The following is a 27,909-nucleotide window of genomic DNA, read 5'->3' as shown; positions in this document are numbered from 1 at the left end:
GGAGTAGATGATTCCTGTTGGTCTTAATTCATTATCCCTGGTATACTGATAGTATGTTCAGGTAGAGATGTCCATCAAAGAATTTGTGATGTGAAACTGGAGTTCAGGAAAAAGATTAGGGATGGATACTAAAATTTGAGGCTCATTTGCATAGAAATTATAATTGAATTGATGGGAGTTGATGAGTTCATCAAGTAGAAAGATTATAAAAAGAGAAGAGGGACCAGGGCAGAACTTTGAGTGACACATGTGGTAAAGGGGCTAGGAGATGAAGAATGATCCTCTAGCAAATAAGAGCTGGCTGAGACAAGGTAGAGGGAGAAAACTAGGAAGAGAACAATGTCATTTAAGCTAAGAAAGGAACAGAATTTGAAATACAACTGTAAAGTGATCTAACTTTTGAAAGAAAACATACTGTAGTTGTCAGGAAGATATTTTCAATTCTATCAAATAATTCTTTGTATTTTAGGTACTTAAAATTGTTTATATACTTAAAATTTGTTTCCTTTAAACTTAAATTATTTGGCATATTTATTTCATTTGGATGGTCAATTGGTCAATCAACCTGCCATGTGCCAGACACTATGCTAAGTGCTGGGGATGCAAAAAGAGGCAAAAGACAGTCTTTTCCCCTAAGAAGCTTGTAATCTGATGAGGAGATAACATACAGACAAATATATACCAAGCAAGCTATATACAGGATAAGTAACGGAATGAAGGCACTAGAATTAAGAGGGGTTGGGGAAGACTTCCTCTAGAAAGTGAAATTTTAATTGGGACTGAAAGAAAGCCAAGGAAGTCAGTGGTTGAATTGGAGTAGTTCCCTAGCATACCAGGGGTGGGAGAGGAGAGAATGCTTGGAGTTGAGAGATGGAGTATCCTGTTCATGGTATAGCCAGGAGGCCAGTATCACTGGATTGAACAGTACATGTTGGGAAGTAAAGTAGAACACTGGAAAGGTAGGAGGGGGCTAGGTTATGGAAGGGCTTTGAATACCAAATAGAGCATTTTGTGTTTGCTTCTGGAGGTAATAGGAAGCAATAGGAGTTTATTGAGTAAGGAAGTGACATGATCAAACCTAAGTTTTAGAAAAATTGGATTAGTGGCTGAATGAAGGATAGATTGAAATGGGGAGAGACTTGAGGCCACTAGCAGACAATTGTAGTAATCAAGGCATGAGGTGAAGAGGGCCTGCACTAGAGGAGTGTCAGTGTCAGAGGAGAGAAAGGGAGATGTTGCAAAGGTGAAATCGGCAGACCTTGGCAACAGATTGGATGGGAGGTGAGCATGGGGCAGGGTTTGGGAGATATATCAAGGAATTCAAGATAATTCGTAATTTGTGAGCCTAAGGGATTGTGAGAATGATATTACTCTTCAAAGTGATAGGGAAGGTAGGAGTGGGGGGAGGTTTTAGGGAAGAAGATGATGAGTTCTGTTTTTGACATGTTGATTTTAAGATTTCTACAGGTCATTTAGTTTGAAGTGTCTGAAATGCAGTTGGAGGTGCAAGATTGGAAGAGGGAGATTGGGGCAGGAAAGATAGACTTGAGACTCATCAGCATAGAGATGGTAATTAAATCCATGGGAGCTGATGAGATCACCGGGTGAAGTAGTATAGAGGGAGAAGAAAAGAGGATCCAGGACAGAACCCTGAGGGACACCTACATTTAGAGGGTGTGATCTGGAAAAGGATCCAGAGAAGGAGCAGTCACATAGGTAGGAGGAAAACCAGGAGAGAGTGGTGTCTCAAAATCCTAGAGAGAAAAGAGTATCAAGGAGGAATGAATGAACAGCAGTGTTAGAGGCTGCAGAGAGGTCAAGGAGAATGAGGATTAACAAAAGGCCATTGGATTTGGCAACTAAGAGATCATTAGTAACTTTAGAATGAATAGTTTTAGTGGAATGGTAAGGTTGGAAGCCATATTGTAAGGGGTTAAAAGACTAAGGGGAGAGAAAGTGGAGACAGCCTTTGTAAACAGCCTTTTCAAGGAATTTAGCTACAAAGAGCAAAAGAGATACAGGACAAATATAAGTGGGGATGGAAGTGAGGGTTTTTTCAGGATAGGGAAGACATGGATGTGTTTGTAGGCAGCAGGGAATGAGTCAGTAGACAGGGAGAGACTGAAAATAAGTGAAAGTGGGGATGACAGAGGGGGCAGTCTTTTGGAGGAAATGGAATGGAATCATATCATTTGAATAAGTTAGAGGGGTTAGCCTTGCTAAGGAGTAAGACCACTTTATCACGTGGTATACCCCTGTAGGGTTGAAGGAGTAGGGTGGCAGAAGGCACTAGAGTGATAAGAGTTGGGGAAGAGGAGAAGAGGGAATTGATAGTGAATGAACTCAATTATTTTTATGTAAAACATCCACAGTGGGGAACCTGCAGCCTCGAGGCCACTTGTGGTTCTTCAGGTCCTCAAGTGCAGCCCTTTGACAGAATCCAAACTTCACAGAACAAATCCTTTTATTAACTGTGAAGTTTGGATTCAGTGAAAGGGCTGTACTTGAAAACGTAGAGGGCCACATGTGGCCTTGAGGCTGCAGGTTCCCCACCCTTGCATAAGACAAGGTTGTCTGCTGAGAGAGTGGAGGGAGAAAAAGCCATAGGAGATTTGAAGAGGGATGAAAAGGTTTGGGAAAACCACTGTGGAGAGCGAGATAGTGATAAGTGAGCTATAGTGTAATTGTCTAGCAGTAGTGAGGGCCCAGTTGAGGTTATGTAACATAAAATTGTAGTGGACCCAATCAGCATCATCTGTGTAGGAGCAAAGGTGTTGAATTGGATGAGTATTATAGTTAGTAATAAATTTCCCAAATTGTTTATGTAAGTATAAGTACAAAGCTCCGTAGATCAGTGATGTAATTAATAATTGAATTGTTTTATAGAAAGAGAACAGAGAAGGCTTATGAGTAAAATGTTGGGCAATTTTAGAAACTGGTTAGAAGATGAAGATCACATTTGTTCATATTGAGGACTGTGTAACTGCAAGAGATTTCTCTTTACTGATGATTTTGACTCACTTTTTAAAATATAGAGCAAATGTACTAGATATCTCTAGCTTCTAAGGATTTTTTTGCAACCATTTTACTATACCTCATTCATTTCTCCTCAAAGTTAGGTATTCAGGTTACTGGTATACAAATATAGATAGCCAAGGGTTGTCTTTTCCAAATTAATTTTTGTATATGCTGGTTATATGTATACATTTGTATGAAATATTTTTAGCTTTTTTGGAGTTAATTATTTAAACATTCTCTCTATTTCAGGAACCATTTGTAATCCTGGACCACGGAAGTCTATGCCCAAGCTGGTTTATATTCGTCTAGCGCTGTTTTTGCCAGAGATGGTCTGGGCTTCTCTGGGGGCAGCTTGGATAGCAGACAGTGGTGTTCAATGTGATAAGACAGTTGTGAATGCCATAATTGCAACAGTCATTGTCAGGTGATGTCCTTTATCTTCTATTTTTGTTTCTTGATGAAAGAAACATATTTGAAACTTGGGTAAATGAGCCTTCCTGGTTATTATTGACATTTTGTGCTGAAGTTTTGTTAAATCATGGTTAGAAATAGAACCTTCTTTGGTAAATCATAGAGTTCACAAAGAATTACTTGGTTTTAAAAGGTTCACATGTGTCTGGTTGTAACCTATACAGGCCATTTTCCATTTATTAATATACTCTTGTCCTCCTGCTTGCTTATTTTCACTGCTTTGTGTTCCCTATGCCCTGATTTGTATATCTTCTTTTATCTTCTTTTAAAAAGGGGGAAAAAATAGAGTAATTATATATTAAGGGCAGATACTAAGGCAGAAGACAAAAAATTGTCATATAATTGAGTATAATGACTTGGAAATAGCACTAGGGTCTGTCTTGATTAACATACCATAGAAGTGTATTTCTGAGAGTGACCTCAAGATCAGCTGGTTTAATATCTTTGTTGTTTTAAAGATTTCAAAAAAAAAATGTGCTGGGCATGGTAGCTACCAGGGAGAGACTGAAGCTGTTGGACTGCCTGAGTTGGGAAATCTGAGATGCAAAAAGGCTAAAGGCAGTCAGGTGTCTACACTAAGTCCTATACTAATATGGAGAGAAAGCCCCCAGGAATGGAGGGCCATCAGACTAAGGGGCAAATTAGCCCAGATAAGAAAAATGAATCGGGTTAAAGTTTACATGCTGATCAATATTAACATAAGCCCCTTGAGTGCCTTTTCCATTCTAGGCAAGATAAGGAGACTGGACTTCTCTTCCCTTCATTCCCTGCTACCACCATCCCCCCCCTCCAAAAAAAAAAGGATTTCTAAAAAATGCCCAACATACCATAGCTAGTTAGTAGTGACAGAGTCATTTTGTATTATGTTGCCTTCTGAAGTAATCAAAGTAAATTATAATCAGTACCTTCTGGATTTTCAAGATATCTTATGAGAGACCAGGTTAGCCTCCCGGCTTTATTCTTGTATGCCTTTATTTCTTTGTAAAGTACTTAACCCAGGCCATACAGAGAGTCAGTAGTGGAATTAGAACTGAGAACAGCCCTAAGACTGTGTTCAAGCTTAATCTTTTACTTTCTCTATTAGCACTTGGTTTCTCTTTGGAATTTTTTTTTTTCTGTTTACTTATCTCAGCTCTTTTTTCAAGTTTGGTTTTGGTTAATGTAGTACTGATTTTTTTTCAATGCAGTTATTTCCTTGCTTCAATGTCTAAAAAACATACCGTATTAAAGAATAATCTTTACAGATAGAGTCACTATGTCTATAAATAGAAGTTGAACAATTTACTCCTAGGAGTAAAAACTATAGCTTTCTTTATTTGAGTGTAAGACTCATGGTCACCAAGCTTTTTCCTCTCTGTTTTGCAGTTGGATAATCATCGCTTCTACTGTGGTTACCATTATTATTGTCTTTGATCCACTGGGGGGGAAAATGTCTCCTTATTCTACTTCCAGTACAGATCCCCTGGATACTAATGATTCAAGCCAACTATTGAATGGCCTCAAGACAGCAGCAAGAAGTGTGTGGGAAACTAGGATCAAGTTAATGTGCTGTTGCATTGGGAAAGATGACCACACTCGAGTTGCTTTTTCCAGTACGGCAGAGCTTTTCTCAACCTACTTTTCAGTAAGCTGAAGGGATTTGATTTGTTCTCTTCTGGTGGAATAAATACTTTTTATATTAAGAGCTGAACTCTGTGATATGAGCCATTTTCCTATTCATACCAAAAAACTCTTTGAGAATATACTTTCTGTTTGGGAGAAATACTTCACCTAGTACTTCCCAGCTTAATGTAGGAACTGTAGGAAATCACTGATTTCAGGAATACACATTTTTCAAGTTTTATCACTTTTGTGTAATAGGCTATCTTAACCAGTAACAACTATTGATTCAGTACAACTATAAGATTTTGACCAAATTTTTCTATGGTATGAAAACATGTGTAAAGAGTATGAGATCAGATAACTAAGCATCTAATCCTTTATTTACATTCACGCGTTTATTCAAGAAACAAGTTTCTTTTACATATATCCTCTACTCAACTATTCCTTTGTCAGAAGAATAACTTTCTTGCCCCAAGATAGGAGAAGACAATCATGTGCTGCTTGCTTTTTAACATCATATGATAAGAAAGAAAATGTTATATTTTGAAAGAAAAGCTTGTGTTGGCTGTAGTAGTAGAGAATAGCATTATTGTAAATTTTTCCAGAGATATTTAGTGAGCCATTTGGGCATATTTATTTTCTTTTCACATCAAACTTGCATTTTAAAATTTCACGTAATTTGTTTTTTTCCCCCCGAGAAAAACCTAGCTATTATAGTCAGTATAAAGGAGATATCACTTCATATACATTTGTGTTAGTTGGGGAAGGGGGGGAAGGGGAGAAATTTTTCCAAAGATTACAGAGCAGCTGCCAGTAAACAGGGTTTACATGTGTAATAATGATTCTACTGTTATTTAGATGATTCAGTGTTTATCCTGTGGCATAACTACATGTAGTAGCCTTAGCAGCAGTGACTAAAAGAATCTTTTTTTTTTTTATTTCTAACATTCATATTTTTTATTTTGAGTTCTAAATTCTCTCTCTCTTGCCTTACCTCCAGTCGTTTCCCTCGCCATTGAGAAGACAAGCAGCATGATACCCACTGTACATGTGGTCATGCAAAACACATTTCCATACTAGCCATGTTGCAAGAAAAATAAAGTGAAAAAAAAAGCGCTTCCTTTTTTAAAATCTTATTTGATATTTTATTTTTTCCAGTTACATGTAAAAACAATTTTAACATTTTTTTCTTCAAATTTTGAGTTACAAATTCTCTCTTTCGCCTCTTCTCTCCCATTGAGAAGGCAAGCAGTTTGACATAGGTTATACATGTGTAGTCATGTAAAACACATTTCCATGTAAGTCATTCTGTGAAAGAAAACACAGACAAAAAAAAACACGAAAAATAAAGAAAGTGAAGAAAAAGTATCTTTGACCTGCATCCAGGCTCTACCAGTTCTTTCTCTGGAAATGGACAGCAACTTTCATCATAAGTCCTACAGAATTGTCTTAGATCATTGCATTGCTGAGAATAGCTGAGTTATTCATCATACAATATTGCTGTCACTGTGTATCAGTGTTCTCCTGATTCTGCTTATTTCACTTTGCATCAGTCCATGTGAGTCTTTCCATGTTTTCCTGTGAATATCCTGCTCATCATTTTTTAACTCTTTTTGTGTGGGGGGGGGTGGGGGAGGGGCAATAGGGTGAAGTGACTTGCCCAGGATTATACAGCCAGTAATTGTTAAGTGTCTGAGGCCAGATTTGAACTCAGGTCTTCCTGAATCCAGGGCAGGTGCTCTATCCACTGCGCCATCTATCTGCCCCCCTTCTCATCATTTCTTAAAGCACAGTAGTATTCTTTACGACGACTTGTTCAGCCATTCCCTGGTTGATGGACATGCCCTCAATTTCCAATTCTTTGCCACCACTAAAAGAGCTGCTATAAATATGTTTTTGTGCACACAGGCCCTTTTCCTTGAAAAATATGTTTTCATCTACATCAGTTCTCTCTCTGAATGTTTTTCAGTTCTAATTCATTTGAGTTTCATTTCTAAATAGTTTTTCATCATGAATCCTTTGGAATTGTCAGAGATCATTGTAATAATCAGAGTAGCTTTTGTAGTTGATTATCGTTTCAGGTTGCTGTTATTATGTACAATGTTCTCCTGGTTCTGCCCACTTCTTTTTGTAACAGTTCATATAAGTCTTCCCAGGTTTTTCTGAAACCATCCCCTTTGTTATTTCTCACAGCACGGTAGTATTCCATCACAATCATATGCTATAACATGTTCAGCCATTCCCCAGTTGATGGGCAAGCTCTCAATTTCTAATTTTTTGCTACCCCTAAAGGACTTGCTATAAATATTTTTGTACAACTAGGTCCTTTTCCTTTTTCTTTGATCTCTTTGAGATACAGACGTAGTAGTGGTATTGCTGAGTCAAAGGGTATGCCCAGTTTTCTACCCTTTGGCCAGAGTTCCAAATTGTTTTACAAAATGGTTGGACTAGTTCATAACTCTACCAACAGTGCATTAGTCTCCCTGTTTTTCCACATCCCCTGCAGCATTTGTCTTTTTCCTTTTTTTGTCATGTTAACCAATCTTAAAAATGTGAGTTGGTTACCTCATAGTTATTTTCATTTGCATTTCTCAAATTGTTAGTGATTTAGAGCATTTTTTTTCATATGGCTGTTGATAACTTTGATTCCTTCTTCTGAAAACTGCCTGTTCATATCCTTTTGATCATTTATCAGTTGAGGAAAGGAATATTATTTTCTTAAATAGTATCCTTGAAGTAAGTTTCCCATTTAGGCTGCAAGAATTTGAATGCTTCTCTGTTCTAGAATTTGGAGTCCATTTCTCTTATTCTGCTCTATGGTGTTGCTTATTTGGCTGCAACAGAAGGTTTTTTGTAGGCAGGAGTATATAGTAGGAGATAAGCCTGGAAACATAAGGTCAAGTTACATTGTGGAAAGCCTTGAATGTTAAGAATTTGTACTATGCAATGGGGAACAATTTAAGGTGTTTGCTTAGGGGTGTGTTAAGCATGTTTTTGGGTGCTTTTGGAATATTAATTTGGTGATGTGCAGACTACAGGAAAGTGTGGAGAGATGGGCATTAGAAAGACTCTTTAGGGTAAGATTAATTGTGCTGTTGGGGGTCTCAGAGCATAGAGGTGATTTAGGGAATTTTGCATTATCTGTGTCTTTTCTTCAAGATAAAGCACAGCCTCAGACAAGATCTGACACAAGGAGGAAAGCATTCTAATATAGCTTTCAATTCTTTATGAAGAAAAGTTCATTTTTATAGAAATTTGCCTTAAAGTCTTATTTCTACCAAAGAAAGTCTTCTTTTTTGTCATCTGGGTTTACCTTTATTCTAAACTTGACAAGATGATTACAAAGATAGTTAAATCACTTGGTTATTAAAATAAAGATTAGGAAATTTTCTGTGCTTTCCAGTCATGAGAGTTCTAGATTTTTCTTGGGGGAGGAGGAACGATATTTTTATTTTTGAAAGATTTGATATGTCTTTTGACTGTATGTGTAGAGGAAGGTAGATTTTTTTAAATGTAATTTACATGTGGATTTTAATGCGATTCTACAGCTTTTATGCAAAGCATTTTTATTTTGTGTATGCAGGACACTGATCTCGTGCCTAGCGATATAGCTGCAGGTCTAACCCTTCTCCATCAGCAGCAAGATAGGAAAAGAAAGGATCTTGAGGAAATTGTAAACCATTCCCTAGTGGCCCCCCAGGTAAGTCTTCATTGGACAAAATGGCTTTACAGAACAGATTCATAAATATGCTAAAGTTTAATAGGAAATACTTTTCTGCAATATTTCAAGCAGAAAACCAAAAGAATATCTTCTGTGATATTTTTACTGGATTGTATTTCTTAAAATAAAAGATGTTATTTCGCACATTCACACATGTGTACATATTCTTTGGCAGTTTAGGTATTTCTTTAATAAAAATTTAATTTTATTACCTTCTATTGATTGCACATGGTTTGAAGTAATTCAAATTAAGGTGTTTTCACATCACCCTAAATTCAGAAGTGAATGTTCACTATAATGAGTATAATTCTGAAGAAAACTTATGTAGCAACATAGTCATCTCTTCAATTTTGACAGCTGACAGAGAAATTTCCCATTTTACCTCCCATTTAATAAGGTTCCTCCTACCATTTAGCTTGAGTCTCTTTCTAATGAAACATATGGAACTATGTTTGGTTTATGTGTGCTGGTGTACTTTCCTTGCTTGATGATGGCATAGTTTTTCTTCATAGAAATGATCTTTTTCTTTTAAAAAAGAAAATTGCCCAGTCTGTGTTCATTATCTTGCTCTCATTAAATAAGCTCAACCTTACATTTCACAGTCACTGAAAAGTAAATTTAATTATTTAGAATGACATCTTCCCTTGCCCTTACCTTTTCATAATAAATTTGGGATAGAGGAGAAGAGCCTGAATTGTACTTTTGAGAAGGTCAAATTGGTTGTCATGTGGACTAAAGTCATCTCTTCTTGCATCAAGCAAAGCCCTATTCTGCTCATCTGTCTTTTCTCAGCATGCTTCAGTCATGTTGTAAAAGGTAACTGGGAAAGTAGAACAGTGTGGATGGCCCCAGCTTCATAAGGTATGCTCTCAGGCCATTGATCCATTTTGCTTATTTTTCCTCAGCAGGTAACATTTGAGAGATTTTCACCAGTGGTGTTCTAAGATGAATATGCTTCTTACGGAAGAGTTGGTACAATCTGAGTTAAAGGAAATGTAGTGTAGTAGAAAAGACGTTGGGGGTAAGAGGACCAGGGTTCTAGTTCCATCTCTACTATGAGTTGTTTGACCTGTTTTCATATTTGCTGAAAGAAGGGGTTAGACTAGATAATTTCTAAGGTTCTTTCTAGTTTTAAGGTTATAGGACTGTTAGTATCCTAAAAAGATAACAGCATGCTTGCTTTTTAATTTTCTCTATGCTGTCTGTATTGCTTATGTAGATAGCAGCTAGCAAAGTTGGTTAGCTTATAATGTACATTTCTATAAAATGAATTCTACCAGTCACATTGATTCCTATAACTCCAATGGAGGATCTTCCCTTAGAAAATATTCTTTGATAGGCAGGAATGAACAGTTTCGTCATGAAGGGGTTAATGTAGCAACCAGTCTTAATGTTACATGTTGGAGCAGGTAGGTGAGAAAGTAGAGCACTGGACCTGGAGTCAGAAGACCTGAGTTCAAATCTGGCCTCAGACACACTAGCTGTGTAGCTCATTTAACCTTTTGTTTGCCTCAATTCCTCCTCTGTAAAATGGGGATCATAATAGCATTTTGCCTCTCAGGGTTATTGTGAGGACCAAATGAGATAATAATTATAAAGTGCTTAGCAACAGTGCCTGGTACATAGTAAGTGCTATGTAAATTATAGCTACTATTATTATTGTTGTTATTATTCCTGATTTGTTGAACTCAAATCCATTCTCCCCTTTCCCTTTCTGAGACATTAGTGATTCCTCACATCTTTGGTATCATCAGACTCTTTACCTGGAGCTCCTAGAACTTGTCCCTTCCTTCTGCTTTAGTCTTGTCGTAAATATAGCAAAAGAGCTAGGATACCATACTACCTTTTTTTAAAATAAATTTTCATTGTTTTATTTTTTATATCACCACAATTTCTCCTTTCCTTTTCCCTCCTAGAAAGCCATCTCATATGACAAATAATATTAAATAAAAAGAGGAATAAGGGGAAAAATCAGCAAAATATCAGTGATAGTTTGAAAGTTTATTAAAGGCTTATTGTTGCACTATATTGAAAAAGTCTGAAAAAGTATTAGCCTCAGTCTTTGTTTGAGGGCCACTTTGCTTGTTCATATCTTTTATATATTTTTAGTTAGAGGTGGTTATAAAACTGTAAGAATGGAACTGTAGGGGTTTGACATCAGTCCCAGGTCTTTTGTGTGTTGGCATTTTCCGCATTTGACTGAACTAAATGGAAATTTTTTTTTCTCCTCTCTAGGAGTCCGATTTGGATTCAGAATTGGAAAATTGTCACCACTATATACAGTTTGCAGCAGCTGCTTATGGGTGGCCTCTCTATATTTATACAAATCCATTTACAGGTTTCTGCAGGATTGGCGGTGATTGGTAGGTTAGCATACTTCTTTCATTGTTGTCGAGTTGTTTCAGTTGTGTCCAACTCTGCATGACCCCATTTGGGGTTTTCTTGGCAAAGATGCTAGAGTGATTTGCCATTGCCTTCTAGCACATTTTATAGATGAGAAATTGAGGCAATCGGGGTTAAATGACTTGCCCAGCTATTAAGTGTCTGAGGTCAGATTTGAATTCAATTCCTCCTGACTCTAGGGCCGGTGCTCTATCCACTGGGCCACCTAACTGCACCCAAGTTAGCATATTCTGAGTAGTTAATTTCTGCTTTCCAGATGCAGCTAGCTATGATGATAATATATGTCCTTTTGTACTTTTTTAAGGTGTCTTTTTTTATTTCCAGACAAAAGTATCCAATAAGTAATAATTCAGCTTTATAAAATTACAGCATTTGGATCAAAAGAGAAGCTCACTTTCTAATGATATAAATGTATCACGTTATAGGTATCATTCCAAAAATCAACAGCATTTCTGTACAGTATTTTCTAAATTCACAATGCAGAAACTATGCACTAACACAAAACAGTATCATAGATTTAAAACATGAAATAAAAATGATGTCACATAACATTAATACAACAGTTCATTGTATTTCCAAATTATCTTACATGGAAAAGCCACTCTATTCATCTGTTAATTTTGGCATAATTGTATTCAGAAATCAGTACAGAGTAGTGATCCCTTTTGCTCTTAAAGCTGCAAAGGTGTGACACCAGCAATTACCATTCAAAGAACAGATCAACTATGATATGAATAATAATTTTACCCAATTAATCAAACCAAATATAAATCTGAATTTTAAGTTGCTCTAGTTTAAAGATTGCTGCATGAATCCAGCTACTTTTCCACATTCACAGGAATATCAGAATCTGGGAAATCAAGCTTGGAAATCATGAGAAATATAAAAATTCACTCCTACTGTTTAAAGAAGAAATAAACATTTCTCCAAGTAGAGTTCACAGCTTTACAGGCATAGTAGTATTTATGTTTTCCTCTTAACCTCAGTGAGGTCCAAAACGTCTCAGACTTTGTGCACTACTTTGCAAAATCCTGGGTTTTTGTTTTGGACCAGTTCTGGAGAGTTTGATAGCTGACAAAGATGAAGATCTCCTGTGGTCCCTGCTTCAATAAAAATTCACTAGTTCTGTTTTCCTGCTGTTAGGGAATTAAAATTGGGTTGCCTTTTAAAAATTGTTTATTTTTAAAAGCACCTTTATGTTCTTCTCATTGCCTTTTAGAAAACCTTTTGTTCTTAAATAATTGCTTTCATCTTCTAAAAGCTCTCATACTTGCTAACTAAACATCTGGAAACTGTAAACTCTAGTTCTTTTTTTTTTTTTTTTGCTTTCCTAGGCACTGACAGTGAAGAGTTATTTTCTTCACTTGTAGCTCAGATTCCCCTAATAACTTTATTTTCAATCTGTTTTCTTAGTTGCAGAAACAGAACAGCAGAATATGAATTTATTGGAGGTGATCATCTCAGTTGTCATTTTGGATCCATCCTGCAGACTACTGGGCTACAGTACAGGGATTTCATTCACATCAGCTTTCATGATAAGGTAGGTTAGCAAAACGTTGTGCTAATTTTTCTATAAAGTGTAAAATAAGATGGAATGAAAGAAGACACCAAATCTACAAATAGCTTGTCTACCCCGTTCTTTAAAAAATTTCATTCGGCCCTGCTGTTTCCTGAATATACGATCATATATTCAGGAAACAGCAGGGCCGAATGAAATTTCCTCCTTTTCATTGTCAAGCTCCTGAAAAGCATTATCTCTATTTACTGCCTCCATGTCCTCGAATACACATCTCCTCCTCTTCTCTCCTTGCCTTCCAATCCCATGACCAAATCACTTAACGTCTCTGGCCTTTTTTCCTCATCTTTTTTTTTTTTTTAATTTATTTTGAATTATCAGTGATCACTTCCATAAGCTTTTTGGGGTTTAAATTTTTCTTTACCTCCCTCCCCAAGATGGCGTGCAATCTTATATAGGCTATACATATATATTCCAAATAAACATATTTTCACATTAATGATGTTGTGAGTATTAGAACTAATAGGAGGAACCACCAGAAAGAGGAAACAAAACACAACAGAAGAAAAAAAAAAGCAAATAGTATGCTTCGATGTGCATTCAAACTCCACTTTTTTCCTCATCTTAAAATGAAATGTTTGGGCTAGATGATCCCTAGGGTCCTTTTCAATTCTAATTATATCATCCTATAATCCTTGCAAACTAGCTTCTGACTCCATTGAAACAACCCTTCCTAAGCTCACTAATGTTCTCTAAATCTGTTATTTGACTTAGTCTCAGTTCTTATTTGATCCCTCTGCAGTTTTTTTTAAAAAATTTTTTATTTTTAGGCAATTGGGGTTAAGTGACTTGCCCAGGGTCACACAGCTAGTAAGTGTCAGGTGTTTGGTCTGAGGCTGAATTTGAACTCGGGCCCTCCTGACTTCAGGTCTGGTGCTCTATCCACTGCGCCATCTAGCTGCCCCTCTCTGCAGTTTTTGACATTATTGACTATCTCCTTTTCTTGGATGATCTCTTCATCTTTTTTTACTTTTGTGACACTGCTTTCCTAGTTCTCTTTGTTTCTGTCTGACTGTTCCTTCTCAGTGTTATTGATTCTTCATCCATTTCTTGTCTTTTCAGTGTGGGTGTCCCATAGAGTTCTTTCCTGCGCCCTCTTTTCTCCTCTCATTCATATTCTTTCTCAGCAAGTTCATTTGCTTCCATTGGATCAAGCATCATCTCTGCATGTGACTCCCAGATCTATATATCTAGCTCTTCTGAGCTCTAGTCTCACAGCATTAGCTGCATATTGCACATTTCCTTCTGGATGTACTATAAGCAAGTGAAACTCATTTTCTTTTCTCCTAAACCTTCTCTTCTTCTAAACTTCCTTATTTCTTTTAAAAACACCGGTATCTTTCTAGTCACCCAGGCCTGTAACCTCAGAGTAATCCAAGACTCTTCCCTTTCCTCCACCAGCCCCTTTGCATTCCCAGCCAGTCACCAAGTCTTGTTGATTTTTTAACCACAACATCTCTTGTATCCCATTACCTTCTCTTTTCTCATGTGTCTACCCATCCTGATTCATGCTCTCTTTCTTTGACTGCTTTAATTGCTTCCGAATTGTTCTCCCTGCTTTCAGTTTCTCCCTTCATTCTATTATGTCATGTTACTCCTCTGCTCAGAAACCTTCAGTAGCTCTTTCTTGCCTCTGGGATAAAATATAAACTCCTCAGCCTCTTATCCAAGGCCTTCGGTGGCTTGCTTCCCACTTTCCTATCCAGCCTTATTTTCATACTATTTCCCTCCCAGATTGATATGTTCCAGCCGTGCTAGCTGTTTCCCCAAATGGGGTATTCCATTTCCCACCTCTGTGCATGTTCACAAGTGGTGCTCTGTATATGGAGTGCATTCCTCCTCCACCTCCACGTTCTCACTCTGAGAAGAATTTTCTTCTTCCTGAACTCAATGCACATGCTGACTTCTTCCTGAAGTCTTCTCTGTTGTCATCAGTGCTTTCTTTCTCCTTTTATCTTGTTCCACCTTTGTCTATTCCCTTCAATAGACTGTATAAGGTTCTTTGAGAGCAAGAATCCATTGTATCCCTGGAGCAATGCCTTACACATAATAAGTACTTAATGAATACTTACTGAACTGAATTGAATATTAAGCCTCTAATATTTTTTTAATTAAATGCTTAATGTTTTTGTTATTTTTTTGATCCTCAGGTGTTTGAACTTCCTTTTTTAGTTGCTTTAGATCATAGGAAAGAAACTATTGTGGTAGCTTTAAGAGGAACCATGTCTCTCCAGGTAATGTCCTTGACATGTTGGATCTGGGAATGAGGGGGACAGAGGCTTTAAGGTGAAAAGTAATATTCATTGTGGTAAAATGTGGTAAGCTAATGGTGTAATAAGGCCCCTCTCTTGCAGAGCTGGGGACCGGGGGATATTTTTTTAGTGTGAAAGAGTTGTGGGGGATGCAGGAAAACTTTGGGGAATTAAAACAAGAAAATGAATTGGATACTCATGGAAATTGGGATAAATTATTGCATTTTAACTGAAAGGTTATATTAATATAAGTGAAAGTTCATCTGGTCTCCCTAACTAGTATATAAACCCTTTCGGGTAGAGACAGTGTCTTGAACATCTATTCCATGTGGTTGGTAGGGGTTGGTTTCTAAAAAACCGGTGGGTTTTTGAGGTTTTTTTAATAGCTTATGTTCAATTGCTCTAATAACTTACGACATAGAAAGTTTCAAAATTTTGCCCTTCCTGACTGAGGACACATGTTACCTTTACACATTTATTGTATAAAAGATTAGGGGTTTTTTTTTTACTAGTCTTCTTTAATATTGAGGTGTTTATATAAGTAGCTCAGTATAAACCTGGCTGTCACAGGAAGTCCAAGTTATATTCCTTTCAATGTCTTTTCTCTACAGGATATCCTCACTGATCTGTCAGCTGAGAGTGAGAGCCTGAATTTAGAATGTGAGGTGCAAGATTGTTTTGCACATAAGGTATATGCATTGTGATTTGTGGTCTGGCATATCTCTCCCATTAAAGAGATACTCCAAAGGTCAGTTTATGTAAGAATATTTGCCGCCAGCCCAAGGGGTTTTGGCTAAATTCAAATCCCCTCCTAAGGGAATGGGCAACTACCTAGAGGTTGTCAGTTGAATTGGTCAGGGTGGAAGATGTACACAGAGGAGCCACATCTTTAGTGGTGTGTTCTGCTTTCCAGAGAAATGTGTGATCCTAGAGGAATGCAACATTTTATATAGTCAGTGAAAATGTTATGCTTTTTTTTTTTTTTTTGGTGAGGCACTTGGGGTTAAATGACTTGCCCAGGGTCACACAGCTAGTAAGTGTCAAGTGTCTGGTTTGAGACTGGATTTGAACTCAGGTCTTCCTGACTACAAGGCAGTGCTCCATCACTGTGCCACCCAGCTATCCCTAAAAGTTATGCATTTTGATGAAAATAAGCCACTAGTCATTTGTTCAGAATTATAAGATGGAAGCTTGTATAAACTACAGTAGCTGATCCACTTTTTGTTTCCGTATGCAAAATATATGTTCTCAGTTTGATTAATAGTTTTTTACTTATTTTGGAAATCTTAATTTTAATTTGTGGTCATAAGGAAAAAAAGAAGTAGTTTTCCTTTGAGTCATTTCAGATCCTTTAAAACATAATTTAATTTCAAAAGGTAGTACAATTGCTGATAATAAGAATGATCAAGAAAAATTATAACTGAAGTGCCATGCCTTGATGCTTAAATTAGCATTGACAGTATTCAACGTCTATCAAAATATATGATTTTCTAAACTAGTAAACTGCATTGATGTTTTTGAGTTTGCAAAAGTTCATTTTTCTTTTTCTTTAGTCTTTTGAGAGCTTATTGGTTCTGAAATTTGTGAAAGATTAATCAAAATCTCCTGGGTATTTGCATGTACCAAAAATGGAAAGAAATTTTAAATCAAGCTTACACATACTATAGCAAAGATAACTTACTAAAATGCACGTAAAGATAGTCTGTCCACCTAATGAAGAAAACTCCTTTGGATCTCAAGTTCTTGAGTTGCTTTGGCCTCAATTGTTGTTAATATCTTACTGCTTTGGATCTTTAATGAAAGGCATTACCTTTTTTTTTTATGAACTTGATAAACATCACCAAACCCACATTTCCTTGGATAAAGAAGAGTAAAAGTTTTATATGAAACTTAGTTTTTTTAAGTATTTATTAAATATAGCATGGTAATGCCACCCTTACCCTGCTTGTCCCTATACACTTCTGAAGCTCCTTCTGATCTCTTCTGTGTATTCTTAAAATGTTTTATTGATGATCTTTTTTTCCTTTTTTTATCACTATGACTACGCACTCACTGCTTCCCACAGTTCTCCCCTTTCTCAAAATAAAAGCTTTTTTTTGTACAAATAAGTAAAATCAAGCAAAACAAATGTATACATTCAGTCATGACTGAGACAGTGCATGTCTTACTCTGTTCCTCCAGTCCATCACCTCTGTGCCAATGAGTGGGATGCATGCTTCATCATCAGCCTTCTGGAGTTATGATTGGCCATTGAAATCAGAGTTCTAAAAATTTTCAATGTTTTTCCTTTTCATTATTGTAATCATATAAATTGTTCTCCTGATCTGCATATTTCACTCTGCGGTAGTTTATGTAAGTCTTTTCGAGTTCCTCTGAATCTGTTCCTTTTGTCACTTTTTTACACCATAAAAATATTCCATTACATTAATACACTGTAATTTGTTCAGCCATTCCTCACTTGATAGGCATCCACTTTTTTTTTTTCAGTTCTTTGCTACAACCAAAGGTGCTACTATATATTTTTTAACGTGGGTGTAGGCCTTTCCTTTTTCACTGAATGTTGATCTCAAGAGTATCACATCTGCAAACATTTTCCAGTTGTCACTAGAAGTACACAGCTTTTAGGTCCAGTAGCCTTGTGTTTCCTTAAGTGGGGAATCCCTTTTCTGTTTACTGTTTTATGCGAAGAATTATAAAGCCATAAAGTCTTAAGAGTTGAAAGGGCCTTAGAAATGATCTGCTGAAATGCCACAGTCTGTGCAGGAATTCCCTTTACAACATCTCCTAATGGTCTCCTTTAATACTTCCTATGATGAGGAGCCCATTCCCTTGTTGGACGGATTACAAAGACCTTATTTAGAGTGAATCTCTTCTCTCCTAACTTCTTTTTACTGGTTCTAACCTTTCTCTCTTGCCAGTACACAGAAGGCATTCAATAAATGTTGTGACTGTTGATTCACTTAGAATGCTATGTTTTCATTTAACTTCAAGGTTCCATTTCCAGGGTTTGTTTTCATAAGCATATATGTGGAGCAATTGAGAAGATGAAGACAGGGTTAGTAGGCCAGCTATGGGACTGATCTGAGAACATAATGTTTTTTAAAATCAAATAAATCGTAGCTGAAACCTCTTCCTTTGGAGATTATAAACTTTTTTTTTCCCCTCTCTGAATTTCTAGGGGATTTCTCAGGCTGCCAAATATGTTTACCAAAGATTGATCAACGATGGAATTTTGAGTCAAGCATTCAGCATTGCACCTGTGAGGTTTATTTTTTTTAATACCAGATTGCATTGAGCTCCACTTTGGGGCTAAGTCTTTTGATCATAAGTGTTTTATTGTAGTAAAAAATGTGCATGTTACCTGCTCACTTAGATTCTGCTTGGTTTTTTTGTTTTGGTGTGTGTGGGTGTGTGTGTGTAGGAATACCGGCTTGTTGTAGTAGGTCACAGCCTGGGGGCAGGAGCAGCTTCTTTATTAGCCATCATGCTCAGAAATTCCTATCCAGAAGTCAAGTGTTATGCCTTTTCTCCTCCCCGGGGATTGCTGAGGTAATTGCCTGGTTTCTTAAATGTAGAAACAGACTACTCATACTAAGGTGGCTTGTTTTACCCTTGGCCTTTACACCCAGGATGGCAACTGGTTTAAAAAAAGAAAATTTTAGTGGGGGTGAGGGAATTTGAATAGACCTCAGATCTGATATCTCTTAATAACTGATACAGTTAGGATGAGTTAAATAATCATTTTGTAAAGGAAGATATAAGTAATTGCATATATCTTCTCTTTGAAATAAGTTCTACACTGGGTTTTTAATTATCTGAGGGAATATTTAGTGAAATTATTTTTTAGTTATTATTGTTGCCAAGTAGTATATTTCATTGGGCATTGCATGTTATTGAAGGCTAATTCAGAAGGCCTAATTAGTTCGTAGATAGATGAAAACATTAACTAAAATGGTATTAAGTTGGAAGAATCCCTTAGAGGGAGATTTTACATTTACTTTGAATAGTTCAATATTGTTGACATCATATATTACTTTATTGAAATATATAACCATTCCATTGTTTAGCCTGTAGTATTCCTTACCTTTAGAAGCTAGCCATCTTCTCTAACTTTTGTGGAAACTAAAATCTCAGTGACCTTGTAAAGTTTATAAAATCTTAGGTAGGATATGCTAGTCAGAATGCAACTAACTTTATTTATGTATTTATTTTTAAGCAAATCCCTTTCTGAATATTCCAAAAGCTTTATTGTATCACTTGTTCTTGGAAAGGATGTTATCCCAAGGTAAGGCTATTGACTGGTTTATAATTACATGGATATCTCTGGACCCATGTTTTTATAGAGCTAAACTTCAGAGTTCTTCTAATCTTCTTTGCCTAACAGGTTAAGTGTGACCAACTTAGAAGATTTAAAGAGAAGAATACTGAGAGTGATAGCTTATTGTAATAAGCCTAAGGTAATTTGATCATGTGATTTTAAATCTTCCCTCTATTCCCCAACAAGCATAATTTTTAGCCTAGACATGATGCTATATGGAGATGTTAGAGAGAAATTCACAGCTTAAAACTGAAAGATTTTTCTAATGCTCTTGAAAAATTCTTCGTATCATTGGACCACAAGCCATTTTCATTGATATTCATCTGACTGTCCTGTTTCCTCATCTAGAAAATGAATGAATTCGACTAGAATTCAGCACTTCTTAAACTGTGGGTCACAAGAAGTGCTGAAGGAGTTGCGAGTGGAAAAAGTTTAAGCCCTGGACTAGATAACCTCAAAGACCCCTTCCAGATAGTCTATGATCATATCAAAGTTATTTACTTGACTTTTTTTTGTCTGGTGTTTAGAGTCCCCAGGAAAGTGCTATGACCTGAATTAGGTGGAATGATTAGTTCTCAGATAGGTGAAGTTTCCTAGCTTGAAACAATTGATGTGGGATTGATTTGGGTTCATTTGGATGTTTTGCCTTTTATGCAATTACTCAGCCATGTATTAAGATTGATTTGCCGGATTCAGAGTCTTCATAAGTTTCCATATAACAACATAAATATTAAGGTCTTACGTACTAACCTTTGTCCTGTTTTTGGTTATAATCCAGTATAAGATCCTGTTGCATGGATGTTGGTATGAACTGTTTGGAGGGGATCCAGATAACTTCCCAACAGAGTTGGAAGGGGGAAACCAGGTAGACCTGACTCAGCCTCTGCTGGGAGAGCAAAGTCTGTTGATACACGGGTCAGCTTCATACAATGTTTTTGATGAATCTCCTAGAGAATCCCCAACTCGGTATACTCATCTGTATCCTCCTGGAAGAATTATCCACCTTGTTGAGGATGACAGTTCAGGGAGGTGAGTATAGAAAACAGCTTAATGGAAACATTAATTAATATTATATGTACGAATATACAAAATAATGTATAGCATATGCCACAGTTACATTGATTGCCATACAGTCTATTTCAGGTGAGAGAGCTAGGTGGTTTTAATATAACTGGTAAATGGTATCAGACTTGTGGTAGGGCCTAGTATCAATATGTGCTCTACTTGTAATAAATACACAACATTTTTATATTGTCTCCTCAGAAAGAGCCAGGTTCCCAAGATTTGTTTTTGTTTTGAGGTTAGCTCAAGTTATGTTTGCATTTGTTGAGAGCTTATTTTGTTTTTCTTATTTTCAGGTCTTATTGCTGTTCTACTTCCAGATATAGTGCAAAGTGGGCAACCGAAGCAGAATTCAGCAAAATTCTTATAGGCCCTAAAATGTTAACAGACCACATGCCAGACATCCTCATTAGAGCCTTAGATAGTGTAGTCTCCGAGAGAGCAACTTGTATTTCTTGTCCAACACAAGGAGACTTTAATACTAATATAATATAACCATAGCTGTCGGGAAACAACAGTATTCTTCATCATATTTTGGATACTCCTGGGACAACTGACTGATTTGTATTTGAATAATTTATGAAGAAATTAGAGATTGGGTTTTCATCACTTGGAAGTGACCAGTTACCTGGAGGGATTTTGAAACTACTCTTTGAGAAAACCTCTGTATGAGGAAGAGTGACTAATGGAATGAACCTTAAATGACACTTTTAACAGAATCAAGTATGAGAGGAGAAAGCACTGGGAGCACCTCCAGACATGAAAGTAATCTCAGAAGAGCCTGTAGGAAACTATTTTTGGAGACTTAAAGAAGGATATGGCCACTTTCTCTGTCAGCCATGAAATAAATTGCTACTTTCCAATAGCCATCTTAGAAGGGGCTGTTATGATTGTGGCTGAAATTTAGCACAAAAAAGTAGAGGTTGGTATATCCTTATTATCACATCTAACAGCCGTATCTTAAATCATGAAATTTATCTGCAGGGCTTACCTCAGATATAACCCCTTAACTAGCAAGGCCTGTTACTGTCTCAGAAGTTTAAATTTATTTTGATCCTTTTTTTCTCTAGGCTTCCAAATATGTAATACATTTTTAATCATGGATTTTCCTAACTCAGTCAAACCCAAATATATTTAGCCATGAAAAGGACAAAAAAAAAATCTCCATTGGGATGTGTTAAAAGTTTCAATAAAACACTTACTAGCTGTGTGACTCTGGGCAAGTCACTTAACCCTGATTGCCTTGCCAAAAAAAAAAAAGTTTTAATAAAAAGGTTATCCTCAGGGAGAGGTGAGGCAAAATACTGTAACCCCTAAGTAACCCCTAAGATAAACATTGAGTTCTCTATGTAGAGAACTCTTGCTGGGAATCCTTTTGGTAAGTCCCCCTAGCCATAGACTTCTGCTGAAGTGGAACTCTCCTTCCTAAAACTGTGGGAGAGCAGGAAGGGAGATGCGTGGAGCAGGGAATGCTGTTCCCTCAGTGTATACTTTCTGACCACAGCCATCATTAGGAGCCTTTTCTACATTATTTGGACTTGTTTTTCACTTTTAGGCCTCCCCCTAATATCAACAGAATTGATTTTGTGAATCTTTCACGTAAAACTCTTTTTTTAGTCAGCTGATGTATCTTTTCTCCCCCTTCTTTGGGGGATCGTAAAAGGATTACAAAAAAACAAAAAACAAAGCACTTATACATGTTACTACAGTACTCACAGTGATGCACTTTTCTATGGAATTCGTTTCCAAGAAGTTAGAACTAATATTTTACTCTGTGATCAAAAAGTAATTATGTTTTGCATGTGTTTATATTGCACTATTATAAATAGAAGTAAAGTCTTAAGAATTTTTGTGAATATGATAGTATCTTCAAAAGAAGACTAAGAATGGAGTAGAGGCTCTAGATTTAGAAAGAGAACATTCCATCCACATTGTGGAGTGTTCCAGAAGGACAGTCTTCTCATTACAGTTTATTTATAATCTCTACCCTTCCTTTTGCTGCTTGATCTTGAAGTAAAATTTATGCTGTTTATGACTTTTTATTTTTAAAGGTGGTTGTTTTAATACTGGATCTGTTGTATAGGTAGTAGGGTCACCTTAAGGGCACCCACATTCTCTTCAAAAGAATCACAGTTTTGTTATTGGAAGGAAGCTTACTAGCCATCTAGTAAAACTCATGCCCAAAAAGGAATCCTCACTACAGCATCTCCATTAAGTAGTCATCTGTGCTTGAAGGCATTAAATGAGAAGGAATCAATTACCTTTTGAAACATTCTGTTTTTGAATAGATCAAATTGTTAAGAAGTTTTTCCTGATATAAACCAACAAGTACTTATTAAGCACCTACTATATGCCAGGCATTGTGCTGAGCACAGGAGATGGCAAAGACAAAAATGAAAGAATTCGTGCCCTCGAGGAATTTTACATTCTAATGGGGGATGGCAACTTTGATTTATATATGTGGAATATATACAAAATAAATTAGAGTATTTTGGGGAGGACGAGATCCTAGAGGCTTCATGCAGGATGTAAAAGGTAGTACTTGATCTGAGTCTTAAAACAAACAAGGGATTTCAAGAGGTTAGTAAGTTAGGCAGATATTTTAGGCATGAGATAAAGAACATGCAAAAGCCAGGTGGATGAGTTGTATATGAGGATAACTGAGTAAATCATTATGTCTAAAACTAAAGGTGTCACACATGCAGCCTCAATACCCTGGAGTGTGGCCAGAACCAAATTAAAAAGTAGAAAATACAGTAGAACAGAGATAATGTTAATAGGTATCTTTCCAAGTCAATAAGTGTTTATTAGGGATCCTTATGTATGTTTTAGTGCCCCACCCCTTCCCCCTTTTGTTTGAGTTTGACACCTGTGGTCTAGACTGTCCATTTCAGGAAGGGGAATAACATGTCATGGGTATGATAAGTTAGGTTGGGACCAACTTAAGAAGGGCTTTAAATGCCAACAGAAGAGTTTATATTTTATCCACTTGGGAGCCACTTGAATTTGAGAGGGATGTGGCCTGTTCAGATATACAATTAAGAAAATCACTTGGACAGCTATGTGGAGAATGGATTCCAATGGGGAAAGATCTGTAAAACCAGTCAGGCTGTTGGAAGAGCCTAGGAAGGAGGTGATAAGGGCCTGAGCCACGGTAGTGGCACTGTGAATAGAAAAGAGGACAGGTGTGAGAAACAGGGTTTGTGGGGTGAACATGGAGTTGATGACTACATTAAGGAAGAATTGATGACATCCTTGGGGGTGGGGTTAGGTTTTCGAGAGGGGCTGGTGGAATGGGTACTGTTTTGGATATAGTGAGGTTCAAGTAACAGTGATTTTGAAGTGCGCATTAGGCAGTCCGTGATGTGAGGAGGTAGAAAGATGAGGGCTAGGTATATAAATCAATCTGGGAGTCACCTGCATAGAGATAATAATTGAGCTCATGGGAGCGGATGAGGTTACTAAGTGTAGGAAAAAAAAAGCCTAAATTTCTCTTTGCAATTTCTACCCCATTGTTCCTTGTCTAAGCAAAACAAGTTTAGTCCCCCCCCTTTTTTTAATTTTCCAGAAAAACTTCCTAACAGAACTTTTCAAAAGTGGAATGGACTGTCTTATTGTAGTTTTCCTAGCAAAAGCCTAATGATCACTCTTTCTCTGTGTTCTAAATTATTTAAGTTAAAGTACCCATACTTTCTGTTAACAAATTGTAAATTAGGGGCAGCTAGGTGGCGCAGTGTATAGAGCTCTGGCCTTGAAGTAAGGAGGACATGAGTTCAAATCCAGTCTCAGACACATGACACTTACTAGCTGTGTGACCTTGGGCAAGTCACTTAACCCCGATTGCCTCAGCAAAAAGCAAAAAAAAAAATTAAAAAAAAAAAAACAAATAAATTGTAAATTAGAAAATTAAAAGCATTATGGCCCATTAGGCAAAATAATGCTAAGGTGGTTTTGCTTAACTTTTTGGGTGGGAAAATACCATGGGAATGGGGGTGGTTATTATTTGTTCAGAAGTGATTGGTGTCAAAACATAATGTAGCCCACCTCCTTCCCCCAAAAAAATAATCTTGGGGGATGGGGAAGTATGATTATTTAAGAGTGAAAAATAGAAATCATGTTTCTTCATTTTGGTAACTTTTTAAGCCGTCAAATGCCTGATAACAAAATGACTTTAGATCCTGATTGTAGAATCCTAGAGTTAGAATGGACATTAGCAGTTGTCTAGTTCAGCTCTGCCTGTTAGATGAATTTTCTTTACCTCACTGACAAGTGGTTATAGATTGTATGCTTCTTAGTGATGGAAAGCTGATTTCCTAATTCAGCAGCTTGTTCCATTTTTTGACCACTCTGATTCTTAGAGGTCTGCCTCCTAGTAACATATCATATGTATTGGTCTACTTTAACTCTCTGAAATCATTTATATTCTTAACTACAGGGGTTGCTTAGATTCTAGACCTGTTTTTGCTAGATTTTTGGTACTAGTATGTATGAACTACCTGGATATCCCTTGGCCAGGTCACAACCTCTCTGGCCCTATTTCTTCATCTGCAAAAAAAAGGAATAGACATGGTTTTAAGTTTTCTTATCCTCCTCAGCTTATCAAGGCCTGGTTAAAGTGTGACACACAGAACTGAATGCTTCAAATATAGCCTAACAGTACAGCAGGACTATATAACCTTCTTTGCTCTAGATGCTATACTTAAATGTGTTCAAGAAAGTCTTACTGTAGTTTTAGGCTTTAATAGCTTAAAACTACACTTAAACTTTTGGAACACAAAGTTTTACTTAAGAACAAATTGAGAGGCGTTGTGTCATAGTAAATAGATATCAGGCCTAAGTCAGGATGACTGACTATGGGATGACAGTGATCCAATCACAACCTCTTGGTTCCCAGGCAGCTCTCTAAGACTATAGTGTATAAGTTGCAGAAATTACAGATATGTATTGGTGGTGGGAGCTTTCCTGCTGGTAGTCACACTCATCTGCTAGAAATTGTCTCTGAAAGGGAGCCCTACTTAGAAGTTATGCTGGAGAAAATGTGACCCTTCCATAACAAATTTACCCGTTGTTTGTGTAAAGAAATTTATTTTTGGTGGGTGGAGGGTGGTAAAGAGCATTTGTGTATCTATTTGTGTATCCTGATAGACTCCTTGGGTCTTTAAACACACACACACACACACACACACACACACACACACACACACACACACTACTATCTAGCTATGTTTCATTATAACACAGGATTTGGGTTGTGCTAGACATCAAGTGACGTTTTCATTGTACAATGAATATTCTGGGATATGAAGTCATGTGCCTGCTTCTGGGTTGGATATTTGGGGGGGGGGTTTCTGTTTGTTTTTAGGCATTTGGGGTTAAGTGACTTGCCCAGGGTCACACAGCTAGTAAGTGTCAAGTGTTTGGTCTGAGGCCAGATTTGAACTCAGGTCCTCCTGACTTCAGGGCCAGTGGTCTATCCACTGCACCACTTAGCTGCCCCTGGGTTGGATATTCTGGAGAAGGCTGTGGTGCCACATCATTGGTTTTCTGTGGAATCAAATGCAAGCCATTTTTATTTGTAATAGGTCACATATAGCTCTTCACGATTTACAAAGTGCATTCGTGACAATACCCTGTGAAATAGGTAATACAAGTAGTAATATCTGTGTTTTATGAGAGAAAACTGAGGCTCAGAGGGGCTGTGATATGCCTACAGTCTGAAATTAGAGCCAGAATTTGAACCCAGACCTTTCCTCAAGCCCAACATTCTGTCCATTGTGGCATACTGCCATTCCTTTAACAGCAGAAGCAGTGATGGTAAAATCACCCTCTGCCAGTCAGTGTTTTGTCTTCATGTTAACTAATGTGCAAATGAGCCACACATCTTTACAATTTTGATTAACAAATACGGGGTCAAACCATTTTTTAAAAAGATCAATTTAGCTAGTTTTATTTTGGCCTAAATCCTTGTGCTATAGGCTATAAGTTAGAAATTAGGCCATGGAACAACAGTTTTTTATAACTTCAGAAATAAAACAACTTGTTCAAATGGCATTTCTTGCATTTTTCTGTTGTAACAACTGTTTCCTGTTAATCTAAATTTATTAAAATGTTTCCAAGTTAAATGCTTACTAATCAACTTAAGTTAATTTTTCATGTGATATTCATGCACTAGAAATAATCTGAGCTGAAAGTGAGCCCTAGAGGTATATTGGAGAGATTGTGACTCTTTCACAATAAACTTATTCCTTGTTTGTGTAGACAAACCCTGCTGAACGAATTAGTTTATTAAAATGTCACTTATTATTTGCCCTGGAGTGAGTTATAAATTCAGTTCAATTAGGTAAAAGTTTAAGTCGTCCCCACTGTGCATGTAAGGCACTGGGGCATACCGAGACAGAAATGAAAGCTACTACTTTTGGGGAACTTACTTTATATTGAGAGATGCATTCTGTACAATGATAAGTCAGTAAAGGGTAATTAGAAAGCAGCAGGAATTGGACATCAGGCAAAGCTTCATGATGAGAGAGGCAGTCGGCTCAGCTTTTTAAGCTTCTGAGAGATGGAGTTAAGCAGGGAGTAAATTCTGGGTGTGCTAAATAGCTGGGAAAAGGCAAGGAGAGAGGAGATAGAATGCTTTGGGGGAGCAGCTGGTGGTCTTGATTTGGTTGGAATGTAGAATATGTGAAGTACATTGGAAAAGGCAGGTTGGAACCAGATGGCTTTAATGCCAAGCTGAGGAGTTTGTATTTTATTCTTCTGGAAACTCTTGGAGAGTTTTGTTTTGGTTTTTTTGGTCAGGTCTGGTCTGCTAAGATTTATCTTTGCACCTCTATGGATGCTCTAGTTGGAAGACTACTATAGAGTAACTAGAAAACAGTATTACATTACTCCAGGAAAGATAGTAGAGGTCTTAACTGGGGTGGTGACCCTTAGAGTGGAGCCCAAATAGATGTGAGATTGTGAAGGAAGAATCCAGAAGCCAATAAGGATGGTGAAGGAGACCATGTTGTGTTAAGACTCTTCTGAAGAAGGTAAGGATGTTTGGCCTGAAAACAGAAGACAGATGGGGATATAATAAGTACTTTCAAGTATCTGAAGGGCAATCACATGGAAAATTTATTTTACTGGTCCTTGGCAATCAGCAAGCACATATTAAATGTCTTCTGCTTGCCAGGAGTTATGCTAGGGATGCAGATTAAAAAATGAAACCATTTCTGCCTACCTGCCCTCAAAGTGTTTCATTTTTATCAGGAGAAACAAAAGGTGCACACAAGTACGATGTGTACAAAATTATTTTTTTTATGAGGAGACACTAGCAGCTGGAGGGGTGTGGTCAACTTTGAAGGAAAGTAAGAGATTCAGAATGGTGGAAGTGAGGTGGTGCATGCCAGGAATCAGGACAACCTAAGCAGCAGTGAGGGGAGTTGGAATCCAGTTGGGCTGGATGTTGAGTGTGAGAGGAAGTCAGGTCAGGAAAGGTAGTTTG

The 27,909-nt window shown here is 37.1% G+C and overlaps 1 protein-coding gene across 1 annotated transcript in view; it reads left to right on the top strand.

The window, feature by feature from the left end:
- The window catches only part of DAGLB (diacylglycerol lipase beta), a 51,922-nt gene extending 29,449 nt beyond the window's left edge, over window positions 1-22,473 (top strand). The window contains exons 3-15 of the mRNA XM_027874878.1: window positions 3,268-3,442; window positions 4,855-5,113; window positions 8,675-8,791; window positions 11,048-11,175; window positions 12,629-12,755; window positions 14,942-15,025; window positions 15,655-15,732; window positions 18,222-18,302; window positions 18,465-18,592; window positions 19,260-19,328; window positions 19,428-19,500; window positions 20,140-20,390; window positions 20,720-22,473. Coding sequence (XP_027730679.1) covers window positions 3,268-3,442; window positions 4,855-5,113; window positions 8,675-8,791; window positions 11,048-11,175; window positions 12,629-12,755; window positions 14,942-15,025; window positions 15,655-15,732; window positions 18,222-18,302; window positions 18,465-18,592; window positions 19,260-19,328; window positions 19,428-19,500; window positions 20,140-20,390; window positions 20,720-20,918 — 1,769 coding nt within the window. The 3' untranslated portion in view covers window positions 20,919-22,473. The remainder of the gene's footprint in view (window positions 1-3,267; window positions 3,443-4,854; window positions 5,114-8,674; window positions 8,792-11,047; window positions 11,176-12,628; window positions 12,756-14,941; window positions 15,026-15,654; window positions 15,733-18,221; window positions 18,303-18,464; window positions 18,593-19,259; window positions 19,329-19,427; window positions 19,501-20,139; window positions 20,391-20,719) is intronic.
- Window positions 22,474-27,909: the final 5,436 nt, after the last annotated feature.

Source organism: Vombatus ursinus, unplaced genomic scaffold (genome assembly GCF_900497805.2).
Source record: "Vombatus ursinus unplaced genomic scaffold, bare-nosed wombat genome assembly UNPS02014807.1, whole genome shotgun sequence".
NCBI classification, from domain to species: Eukaryota; Metazoa; Chordata; class Mammalia; order Diprotodontia; family Vombatidae; genus Vombatus; species Vombatus ursinus.
This window is presented reverse-complemented; position numbering and strand designations above follow the sequence as displayed.